The sequence below is a fragment of the Vitis vinifera genome, chromosome 4 (assembly GCF_030704535.1).
Source record: "Vitis vinifera cultivar Pinot Noir 40024 chromosome 4, ASM3070453v1".
Classification (NCBI taxonomy): domain Eukaryota; kingdom Viridiplantae; phylum Streptophyta; class Magnoliopsida; order Vitales; family Vitaceae; genus Vitis; species Vitis vinifera.
The window spans coordinates 5403294-5416095 of record NC_081808.1 but is presented as its reverse complement, the minus strand read 5'-3'; the positions used below and the strand labels follow the sequence as shown (position 1 = coordinate 5416095).

The 12802-nt window shown below is 32.2% G+C and overlaps 2 protein-coding genes across 2 annotated transcripts; both read right to left on the bottom strand.

Moving 5' to 3' along the window:
- Positions 1-907: 907 nt before the first annotated feature.
- LOC100243952 (stromal cell-derived factor 2-like protein) lies at positions 908-8256 on the bottom strand. Its single transcript, XM_002285252.3, has 6 exons — positions 7698-8256; positions 6621-6761; positions 5225-5365; positions 2619-2668; positions 2400-2529; positions 908-1248 (listed from the first exon to the last, which is right to left on the bottom strand). The coding sequence occupies exons 1-6, from the start codon at positions 7800-7802 to the stop codon at positions 1165-1167; spliced, it is 651 nt and encodes a 216-aa protein (XP_002285288.1). The 5' UTR covers positions 7803-8256; the 3' UTR covers positions 908-1164.
- A 2142-nt stretch (positions 8257-10398) lies between these two features.
- Positions 10399-11619, bottom strand: LOC132253606 (uncharacterized). Its single transcript, XM_059736106.1, has one exon. It carries the CDS (start codon positions 11578-11580, stop codon positions 10399-10401), a length of 1182 nt encoding a protein of 393 aa, XP_059592089.1. The 5' UTR covers positions 11581-11619.
- Positions 11620-12802: the final 1183 nt, after the last annotated feature.

Genomic DNA, 12802 nt, shown 5'->3' with positions numbered 1-12802 from the left:
AGAGAGACTTAGGGCAGCTGCTAAAGTGAGGATGTGTTGGATGTGTTGAAGTCAAAGAGTAGCATTTTTCTTTGAGGTTGTTAGGATTTGTGAGAAATTTTCTCTTTCAACGAGGCGGTGGGTGGAGGTTGGGAAGAAACAAAAAAAAACAGCAATCCTGAAATCTTTGGCTGCACGTGAATATTTTCCACCCGCAAGGACATCCCATTGAATGCCTGGTTGACCCACAAAACCTAACTCATTACTTTCTTTTTGTATTGTTTATTCCTTATGGTTTAAAATAGCTTGGTTGATCAGGGGTTTTGACATTTTAAAAGCACTTGTAATATAAAAACTGTTTTTAAAGTAGAGAAGTTGCTTGTAATGCACTAATGATTTTCCAAAAAATATTTTTAAAAAAAGAAAAACATTTTCACTAGAAGAATTTTGAATAGAAACAATTCCAAGAGAGTCTAAAAGTATGGATGGAAGAGGTTACTTCAAGTAGAAATGAAATTGAGAAGGAGTAGAGAGGTGTCGGTGGGCATCATTATAAAGGCATCTGAAGATGTTTGCCCTGCCACAAACATGGAACATGTGGACAAATTTTATTACCAAAACCTCTCTCCCCCCCCCAATCTCCATCGTATGTCTAGCGAAAAATGGGGACCATCACAGCAGAAGAGCAGAGTTTGTTCTCAGGGCTAAAGCTGTGGAGTTGGATTTTTATGACTACTTGGGATTTTACTTAATTGGGGAAGGACAATAAATGCAAACCTAAGACGGGGAAAACGTGAAAGACCAGATCGGAACATGTTATTCTTACCCTAGATCGGAACAGTGCAGCCCTGCTACCAAACACTCTACATGTACTTAAGAGATACTTTACTTGCCTCTGTAATGTCAGGGAAAGAGAGAATCATCAAAGTGGTGGCAATGATGGCCAATTGTAAGAATTACTCCTAAAAAGTACAAAAGGCATTCATACAATCCATGCATTAACATTTCCAGAGGGTACCCCTGAGCCAAAGGCTACCCCAGGACATGTTCTTTCTTTTAATTAGTAGGAATATTTATCTATAGCTATTACAAGAACTACAGGCACCAGCCACCAAAGAATCCAAAACCCATGTACCTGTTTTTGACATTAGAGTATGGCTTCCAATTGTCATCACTTCTAAACTTTTACTTGCTTTCAGTAACCGGCAAGTAGACACCTTCTGCTGCCAGCCAGACGTTATCAGCCCGCTTGTCTCGGACACCACATACCTATACAAGCATATAGATCTTTAATGTTTCACAAAATACTAGCATTGTTCACCCATGGCATAAACTAAATGTCAATGCGAAATAACCGGGATAATGGTTACGCAGCTGATGTTTTGATGATGCCTTTTCATATATACTATTAGTTTTCAAATGAGAGTTTCCAAAAAATGGGTAGGCAGCCTGGTGACCAAAAACAATGGATTGGGTTCACTTGGGGTGCAACTTGGGTGAATTGACCTGATCCAAATCCAACTCACTCTTTGGGTGGGCTTGGACAATCATGTTCAATGATTTGGTTGACTTTTTTCAACCTAAGCTCAATTTGGGTTGGATTCAAATAACTTGAGGTTATTAAACCCTATTGAATGTTTTTACTATATTTATTAGGAAAAAAACGAGTTTTCATGCACTCATGTAAAAATAATTATAAAATAAAAACTCTCTAAAAATGAAGTCAAATGTAAAACCTAAATAGTTAAAGGTAGTATTTATATCATCAAAAAGTACTTGAATTGTCAAAGGTAATATTTTAATATAAAAAAAATATGAAATGCTAATTAATTTTAGATTATTGTTTAAAATTTGTATTTTATAAACTTGAGTTCTATTTTATAGATTTTTTCATATGAATGTATGGAAACACACTTTTTCCTATTTATAATATTTTTCTTTTAAAATTTTAAGGAAAAAAAATCAAATTAAATTATATCATATATTTTTTCATTATTTTAGAAAAATATATAAATTTTCTTTTACTTTTTTTATTACTAATCTCGAAATTTTATCTTATTTACTATTCAAAATTTCATATAAATATATAGATTTAAAAAAAAAAAAACATTATAGATGAATTTTGAATTATGCAACTCCATCAACCAACCAACCCAAATCTAATCTCACCAATCCGAACTCAACCCAAGTATAGAAAAATGAGGTTGAGTTGAGCTTGGATTGAATACCTCGAGTTAGAAGTCGGATTGGATTGAACTCGGATTGATTGTTTTTTAATTTGAATTAAACTTGAATTAGCCATCAACTGGACCAACCCACCAAAGTTGCAGCCCTATCTTCTTCCAAAAGTTATAATTGAGAATAGCACCAAACAAATTGATCATTCTTTCAACGAATAGTTGTAATTTTTCCCTTCTCACCTCTTGCTGTCCACCAGCTATCCGTGTGTATTTCTTGTCATGACTATGTAAGTAGCCACTAGTGTCCACGTGTTGAAGCCGAACCCTTTGATCTTGTTTCCAAGTTTTCCCACTCCCCTCAATCAGGAGCCTAAAGAAAATGGCGCAGTTTAAAGCACAAGCCGTACATGATGACAATAAATATTCCAAACTAGATAAGAAGTTTATTTTGGGTCTTACCTCCAATAGTCCCCAGTATCAGATTCAGATTCCGATCCAAAGCAGCTCACCTGCACCAAGCATATGATGAGAGTAGCATCACCAAATGTGAACCTAATCAATTTTATTAGCTCTTCAATCGATAAAAGAAAATTTCCTGCTTCAGTTGAAGTTGAAGATAAGAGTGTACACTAAACTGTCTAGAAGTTTCAATAACAAGACAACTTCCACAGAAACAAAGACCAAGGAAACTTGAAAACAATCATGACATAAATGGTCAACTGTTAAACAAAAAGGATAAATAAAATGAAATAAGTTTACAACTATCAATCAATATCTCGCTTTTTAAAACAAAATTTTGACAATTTATCTCAACTATTTGATGTTTAGCAAGTAGCATTGTCGAGTCATACGGACAGATATCAAGAGGCAAAGGATAGCAGCCTCTCTTTATGTCAAAGTCATACAGGAGTTAAGAGTTGTTTTCCAGTAAAAGAATATAACCTGGACAGAAATCAAGAGGGAAAGAAAAGCAGTCCACTCTGAATTCATATTGCTTTTTGGGCTAACCATGCAGCTATAATACATTTAGGCTCATAGGAATATTCATAAATAATAAAATAGCAACACATGGTCATGTATCAAAAGAGCAAGCAGTTTTGAAAAGAAAACATGAATACAAACTGAGTATAGCTGAATGGAGAAGTTTTGGATTGATAAACAATTGACCTGGAATAGAAGAAAGAATGAGGACCCTAAATCATGAGTATGAGTACCAATCCAAGCAACTTAAATTTCCAATTTAAGGCCTGCAAAAGGCAGCTAGAGGAATGTCCAGAAGATGTTATCATTGCCACCGTGATTTCTGGTTTAGCCAAACAAGAGACTAAAATCTAAGGTTCACCTCACTCAAAATTCATTTTGTAAATAGCAGTCAATAAGAGTCCATATCAGTTATAACTCAAGAGAACTTATTTGTGTCATAGTTGTTAACTTGCAAAACATATCATATATCGTTTTTCTATTTTCCGTATTGTGAATCATATTATATTGTGTATCATAATTTTTTTATAGTGAAAAATAAATAGAAAAAACATGCTTACATGTGCATATATATTGGAAACATGAAGTATAGAGTACTATTACCAATTTCATGAAAGATAGTAAAATTTAAAGCTTATATCTTAACATATGAAAACATTGAATACTAGAGTTTTGAAAAGTATAATTTAACAAAATATGAGTTGAATGTATAGGTTCATCATAAAATCCACAAAAAGAAACTTTTTAAATTTTTACATTTGATTTTGAATTCCAAATTCTAACTAGATGTACTAGTATTTGTTGTTGATATATATGTCTTTTTATATGTCATTCCCAAAGTTCCAACTTTTCATGTTCATCGTTATTCCTTTCTTGCAGAAAGAAAGAAGAAAAAAAAAGATAAGAGAGAGAAAACCAAATATATTAAATAAAAGTTTTTATTCACCAATCACCATTATTACCCCCTCTCCCTTTTGTGATCAATTTCTAATCTTTTTGTATATTTTAATCAATTGATATAATAATTCCTTTAAAAAAAAAAGAAAAAGAAAAACCAATGAATTTGATTTTCTTAAAAAATTCTAACTAGATGTACTCGTATTTGTTGTTGATATATATGTCTTTTTATATGTCATTCCCAAAGTTCCAACTTTTCATGTTCATCGTTATTCCTTTCTTGCAGAAAGAAAGAAGAAAAAAAAAAAGATAAGAGAGAGAAAACCAAATATATTAAATAAAATTTTTTATTCACCAATCACCATTATTACCCCCTCTCCCTTTTGTGATCAATTTCTAATCTTTTTGTATATTTTAATCAATTGATATAATAATTCCTGTAAAAAAAAAAGAAAAAGAAAAACCAATGAATTTGATTTTCTTAAAAATTATGAAAATAATTGAAGATGTATGTGTTATGTATCACATATTATATCGTGTATTTTATATGTATCATAAAATACACTTTAAATAAGATATAAATTTTGATACGTATCAATTTCCATATGATATGTACTATATCGTTGTATTGTATGGTGCATTGTAAGTTTTTAACAACTATGATTTGAATAATATAAACTGCAAAGAAGGTGTAATACATTGAACCAAGAGATTTCCATAATAGTTATAGAAAAAATTTACCACTCCGTATATCCTTGAAATAAATACTAGATGTTTAAAAATTCAACAATTATTCCATGGAAAGCATCCTGGCAACTATGAGAGTTATCTAGTTAGCACAACACAGAAACAAAAAATCATTAATATTCTTTTTAAAAAGCTGAGTAAATCATTGATAAGAAAATTCAATTCCTGGGATATCATCTAAATGAAGGCCAATCACTGCATAGCCCTTCTATTCATGTATTATCTCACAAAAATTGTGCATGATATGAAACAAGGGTGGTCCAATCCTCCTTAGGTCCAGATAAAAGCATATATGCTGCATCTCAATTTGCAACTTCTATTCATGTATCATCTCACAAAAATTGTGCATGATATAAAGTGATTATGGGAAAAGAGGGAAAGCATTTATCAAAGAAAAGATAGAGAAGATAGAAAAGATGAAAAGGGGGAAAAAGGCTAACCTCTAAGTTGCCTGATATTGGGGATGCATGCAAATGGCTGTGCAGCCATTTTCTGGTCTTCATGTGCTGCAACCGGATTATTGTCCCACTTTTAATGGTGTCACCTTGTTTGGCAGATGTCCCTGGCTGAGGTCTAACAATCTGCACAAGGAAACCCCATTTTAATCTAAAAGTTAAAAGTTATCCTCCAAATTGACTATTGACCAGTCTTCCTGCCCAGATAAATAGTTTCTACAAGGAAAATAAATAGAACACCAATTTTACCAATATAGAATCATTTTTTTCTGAAGTTACAGGGCAGAGATTTGTCTCCTCTTAAGAACTTGGCAGGATGAAATTAAAATTAAGAGGAGAACTTTAAGAATCTGTTTGATAAAGCTGCATCAAGGACCAGCCAAATTTGTGTAAAATCCTGTTGGGCAGTAAAAACCAACTTGTGGTTTGATATTCACTGAAATAACTAAAAATTCTGCAGGTATAGCATGAATCTTGGAGATCCCAGAAAATTCTATTTGTGTTTTTTTATCCACCATGTGCACTGCTGGTGCTAACCAAACTTTTTATCCAAGTTTCTTTCCAAGCAAACGTCTCAAGGGCTTTCCAAGACTACCTGCAATTTAATAGGTTTGGTCTAAAACTATGTCACTTTCAGGGGAATGGCACTGTGTAAAATCCTTAGCATGGAAAGAAATTCCAATTAGGGAAAAGGAAGGAATGTGATTCTGCTCCTTCACTCACTCTCTTTCTCTCGGAAGTAAATGGAGAAAGTTGTATATTGATAACTTCTGCCTTTACATATTCCCATCCAATTCTGCCCACTTTTGGACTGAACTGAAAACTATATGGATTTCCTTCCAAGTTCTTCTAGATTCATTTTTCATCAATGGTTCCACCATTTCAAACAATGATATAGAAAATCTAAAACCGAGTCCTATCCTCCCAATCAAAGTGATTCTAAACTCCACACTGTAATCAGTGTTGAAATTTGAATTACTATAGTTCTTGTGAGATAGATTAAAGAAATTGAATCAAACATGGTGTAGTTTAGTCCTGAAAGGTTTCATACTTATTTGTGCCATAACATCAGAAAAGATTGATTCCGTGGTAACATTGGCATTCCATAAAAAAATTTCACATGTGTAAATAAATGAAAACCATCATGAGAAAACCTAAAAATAAATTATCAATGCTATATAGGATAAGAACCTATACTAAACACCCTATCTAACAGTATGTGGCTCAATTCCTCTCTTATATTTTGAAGCAAACACCAATAAACCCACCCATTTATTTCAAAATTCACCCCAGGAGTTACCTGTTTATTTACTACAAATCATTACAAAAGTCTCATTTACAAAATCTAACAATACAGCAGAGAGGAGGAAAGGGAAAATACCCAATAGCTATTGGAATCCTCAACATTGGGAAAGCTAGTGACAGATTGCTGGCCACTGCCAGAGCCATAGGGTACATCATGGGAATGTAGCCGAAACTTGGTCCTCTCATGCATCAACTTAAGAACAGTTCCATAAGTAATCTGCCAAGCCAAAAAACTGAAAATTGAAATCTGCCAGTTCAATTAACCTGTTTGAGTACTGAAGAGAAGAACTTTGAGCAAATTAATGGAAATATTGTTTTCTATCTCATGTTTTGCATTGTTTTACTTCCTTAAATAAAACACTTGCCTTAACAGCAAATACTTATTTTAGGTGCAGTTGTTGAATGGAGAATTGTATCTCCCAAGCACCAAAGAAGGATAAATGTAAGAGTTTTTTTCCTTTCCACATCCTCTTGGTTGTTTTTCTCCCACTCACCATATGAAAAAAGGGGATTCAAAATTCACTTTATTTCTTTTTCGACATTTTCCTAGCAATATTTATATTCTTTTCCCTCATGTCCCAAAGAATAAACATTCTAACGTCTAACTTCTAACATTGAACATTTTAATTTTCTATTTTCCTATCTTTCTCAGCTATCCCATTTTCTCAGTTACCAAAAAGGAAAATTCTTGTATTCAAAATTTTAGATTCTCTGCTCTTCCTACATTTTCTCAGACATTTTTCTTTTCTGATTACTAAATGAAAAAAAATATAATAATAATTATATATCTGTGTGTTTCTAAGATTCAAAACCTACTCTTATATTTCATTTGGTTTCCCTTCCTTCATTTTCCCGACAGCCAAACAAAATTTTTTCACAACTAAACGCCTTAAAAAAAAATATGTATATTTTTAATCTTCTCTTCATCTCCTGGAAACAAAACTGAGTTTATTCTATTTCAGATCCTCTCATGAACTTTCACAGGCCATCTCCTTCAATTTATAATTCCGTTCATTCATTCAGCAAGCAAACAGACCCTTAAGCATTGATTCCTTCTCTTTTCGTTTCCCATGTCACCAATTAAACAAGCCACAACCTCAACAAATAATCCAAATTAAAAATCATAAATAAAAGAAAAAAAAAGTTTAAGCACCTGAACTTCTTCAGAATTAGCGGCATGAGCCGATGAAGCCGAGCCGTGATCGGAGCCGAGACCGAACAAGACGAAGAGAGCGAGAACGAAGAAGGGGAGAGCCATGAAGAACGTCACTGCAACCACAAACCACCTTTTCTGGTATACTGGAAGGGGCCGCGATTCTCTGTGTACGATCCTTGACGGTGCTCCTGATGATGATGATAACGACGGTGGTGATTTAGAAAGGAGTTTTCTTCGGGAGAGCGTGGGCGGCCCTGATGGAGCCACGTTGCGATCTGGTGTACTATCCAGAGCGTAGCCCTGGGATTTCTTGGGATTACGTGATGGATTTTGGTTTTTGATTTTGCAGGCGGTTTGGTTCCGGTGTGAGTGAATTTGAGGGGAGGGCGGGTGGGTTAGCTCTGTTGTGATGACATGTTTGCAGCCAATTAAAGGGCGGAACGTGGATATTTGGATGACGTGGAGACTTGTGATTTGAGCAACGACGTCGTTTCACTTGCCAGCGTCCTATCCTGTTGTTCCGAACGACGTCGCTTTAGTTTCACCGTTTCTTCAGCCTATATGTTTCCCCTGTTTTGGAACATATATGCCTTCTTCCGTACTCTGCTCCTATATGGTTTCACTATCAGTAATATGTTTGGTTCCGAAATTTTCCGGAGAAAACGAGGAGAAAAGAAAATAGAAAAAGCGGGAAAAAATGAAAAATATATTAAAAGTTAAAAAGTTAATAGATTATTTTTATTTGTTATTTTAAATTTATTTTACTTATTTTAATTTATCAATAAAATAAATAAATAATTTAAAAATATATAAGTTTTTAACTAGTTTTAATTATATTTTATTTTATTTTATATTTTTTAAAATATAATCAAATATAAGAAAATCATTTTTTTTAATATTTTTTTGGGAATTAAATATAATGTTAAAGTTTCTTCAATTGGCTGAACTGACATGTTTTCTTTACCTTGATTGTTCTAACCCTATTTATTTAATTATATTCACCAATGGTTTTTTTTTTTTGAAAAAATTACTGCAAGAAAAAAAAAAGAAATTTTTATATAAAGATAAAATATTAATAAAATGTACAAGTTTTTAACTAATTTTAAATGTCTGTTTGGTTTTTTAAAAGTGTTTTTAGCCCTAAAAACACATAAAAAAGTTTTTAAGGTAAGAAATAAATATTTATATTAAAGTATTTTACATGTTATATCATAAAAATTTAAATAAATATTTATTTATTAAATATTTTTTATATTTATTTATATAGAATACATTACCTTAAATTTTATTATTTCTTTCCCCAAAAAATTATAGTAATTAAATAAGAAAATGATATTAAATGTTAGATAATTTATAATTGATATATAAATATATATATATATATATATATATATATATAATGCTATTATTATAAACCAATGATGAAATATTGAAAAAATATTGATAATTATTAGAGAAGATGAATACGATATAAGCAAAATATATGACTAAAGATATTAGAAAATATCGGGAAATATTGGTGATATATTGATGATTTCCTATATATCGATGATATAAGCAAAAAATCGATCCTGGATGAAAAAAAATTACTAAAATTTATGATGTATCAAAAATATATTAGTGAAAAAATGGTGATGTCTAATACCTAAACTTATTAATTTTGTCTAATGGGCCAATATTGGATGAACCCAACTAACCTATACATGATGACTTTCAAAATTTTCTAATGGGCTAAAAGATGGATGAAGTCCAACGACTTAATAGATGTAAATTTTGAAATTAGTATGGACGAAAGATAGAGTTGGGCCCAACCCATCCATCTATTGTGGTCGAGTGTTGTGTAAGCCAAATTTATTTTATGGTATATGTGTCTAGAATTGTTTATATACATACATATATAAAAATATTTTGTGTCAAAATATACCAATATTTTTAAATAGAAATCATAAATATATTTGAATCACATAATTAGTATATTTGTAATAATTTAATTTTATTTTGATATTGAACTATAATAATAACCTATTGAGAATAAGTTAACTCAATACATATTTTTTTTTTACATTTTCGTAAGTTTTGATCAATTTTTTATCGGACGATATTCAATGATATATCCGTAAAATCTAAGTACCGATATTTTTATCATTGTTATAAACATATTTATTTTAATTTAGTTAAAATTGAAAAATAAAAGTGTTTCATTCAAAAAATAAAAAATAAAAATAAAAACATAAATGATTTATTTAATTTAAAATTATTTTTTATATGAAAATAAAAGAAATTGATCGAGTTCAAATCGTCCCATCGTAATTTAGAATAACATCAGTAATTAGAAATAAAATATTAGATATAAAAATTGTTTCTAAAAGATATTTTAAAACATAGAAAATAAATAAAAATAATTTAAAACCATTAAAATGTGAAATGGAAAAATATCCTATTTTTATAATAATTCCCAAAAATCTATTTTGAAAACAATTGACAACGGAAGGTGTCTGAAGGTGTTTTGATTTTTTTTGTTCTTGACATTCTTAACAACGCACCCAAGCAAGCATACCTGTGTTTCAATGAACAATATTGAAGATGGAAATTGATACAAGAAACAATTCTATATTCAAAATATTGGTATATACAAATCAATGAATACAAGTATTAATTAGAATTACAAATGAATCATACAAATGTTTGATTAATTGCTCTACAAAACAAGTCGTGGTACCAAGCAGCCTGCAAGGTCTCTCCACAGCAAAGGTAACAAGGAAGGGGGCGGGCTGCATCTTGATCGCCATTCCTGATGAACACCTGCTTCTACACCCAGGTTTGCTAGATGATCGGCCGACTGGTTTGCTTCCCTGAATACATGCCTAGCAGTTACTCCTTTGAACCCCTTCATCAGATTCCGGCTATCCACCATAAGCGCCTTTTCTTCTGCCTCAGCTTCCCTCCATCCATTCAACATCTCAATGGCTATTCTGGAGTCTCCTTCGATCCATAGGTACTCCACCCCGCACTCAACAGCCAACTCCAGCCCTTCTCGAAGCGCGTATACCTCAGCAAATAATGATCTGGTAGTCGCTACAGGCGTCGCAAAAGCAGTCATGAATTCACCTTCCGCATCACGCAGTAGGCCGCCAGCCCCGCCTCTTTGGCTTCTTCCCTTCACTGCACCGTCGAAGTTCAGCTTTACCCATCCAGAACAAGGCCGGCGCCAACTCACGTACCGGAGAGACGCGAAGACCGGTTCCCTTGCATGCTTCATGGGAGCCATATTATGAGGTCCGTATTCATGATCACCATCTCCACGTGGATCATAATTCACGCACTCTTCCTTCTGATGATCCATTCTTCCACAGTTGAAACATAGCATAGGAATCTCGTACTGTAGGGACTGCCAAACTCCTCCTCCCATTCCATCCTCCACCATCACCTCCATGACTAATGGTTGATTCACATCAACCTCAACGCACATGCTTACTTCACCATCCGAACTGTCGATGGCGATGGCCTGACCTAATTCCGATGCAATCTCAGATATTATCTTTGAAGAAAGCAACTCCTGGTAGTGGAGTCCACTAAGCCGGATCCACACTTGTGCACAGCACATGTTCCTATCATCCCCTTCAAGTTTTGGATGCCATCTTCTCACCACCAGGCATTGTTTCCCCATAAACACTGTCCCCCGCGCCCATGCTCTCAGGAAGTCTTCCTCCAAATCGAAGGAGAATAAATAAAAGTTGTTTCCTAGTACCGTCACTCGTACGCCTTTGCGAGGCCTCCACGTCCTCATGATCCAACCCATATTTAAGAAATCAGGACCCTTTCCCAGTAACTTCCCAATCAGATTTTTGTTTGTTCTTTTTTCTCCCAATTCCATCTCCATTGAAACTGAGGGAAAAAAACCAAAGTGAAAAACAAGAAAAGACAATAAATTCTTTGTTCCTCTCGCTGCCTTCAGGATTGCTCCATGTAACATTTGTTGCAAAAATTAGGCATTTTCTTGTAACAGACGAGAGATAGTATCGTATTAGATGCACAATGACTTACCTTTGTTAACAATTAGCTGAGACCATTTGCAAGTTCCTGTAGAGAACTTCAATTTGCAAGTTCAAAGGAGATTGAAAAAATATGCCACGATCATGAATATTTATATACAAATAACATTTGATTTCTACTCTAATCCAAATTCTATCCCCAATTTGATTCAAACTAAAAATAGACTTCTATTCTAATTCAAACTCTATATCTTACTTTAATTTAAACTAAAAATAAATAGATAAATATTAATATTTAAATTAAGGATAAACATTAACTTTCTCATAGAGCTTGGATAAAAAATTTCATTAGGCTACTTTTTAAAATAAAGAGTTTAAATATGAATATGAAAGATGTGGAGAATAAAATAGTGCTAAGAGTTAACAACTAATACTTACAACTTCCTAAATATTTTTCTATTTACAATTTCATTAGGCTATGTTTCATTTTTAAAAAAAAAAATTGGAGGAAAATGTAAGGAAAAGAAAATAGTGAGAAAAAGTAAAAGAAAATAAAAAAATAAAAAATAAATTTAAAGTCAATAAATTATTTATATACCATACTTCAAACTTATATCACTTAATTTAACTCTTAAATAATTTGAAAATATATAAATTTCTAACTAGTTTTAAGTATATTTGATAGCCAAACATGGTAAAATAATTTTGCTAGATAGTAGCTTGTTTTCTTTTTCTTTTTTTTAAATGTTTTGAAGTAAAAGATTTCAAAAGGAAAAAAAAAAAAAGAATGAGGCATTTTATCGATATTAATGAACTACATCACTTCTTTTTAATTCAAAAGCTTTATTCACAGTTTTATTTATAATAATTATCAAATTAAATATAATTTAAATTTTCGAATCTTTCTAATATCCTTAAGTGTTCTAAATTGTATTTTGGTAAAATATAACTTTTGAAATTGAATCCAACCCATTAAGTTTCCTATAAGCATGTTTATAAATATGTCTCAAGAGTTCTCAAAAGAATTATGAGTTTTAGGTTAAGTCATAATTCTTTGTACTTAATCTATCTTTCTTTAATTCGAAAGAGGGATTTGTATCCTTTCATAGC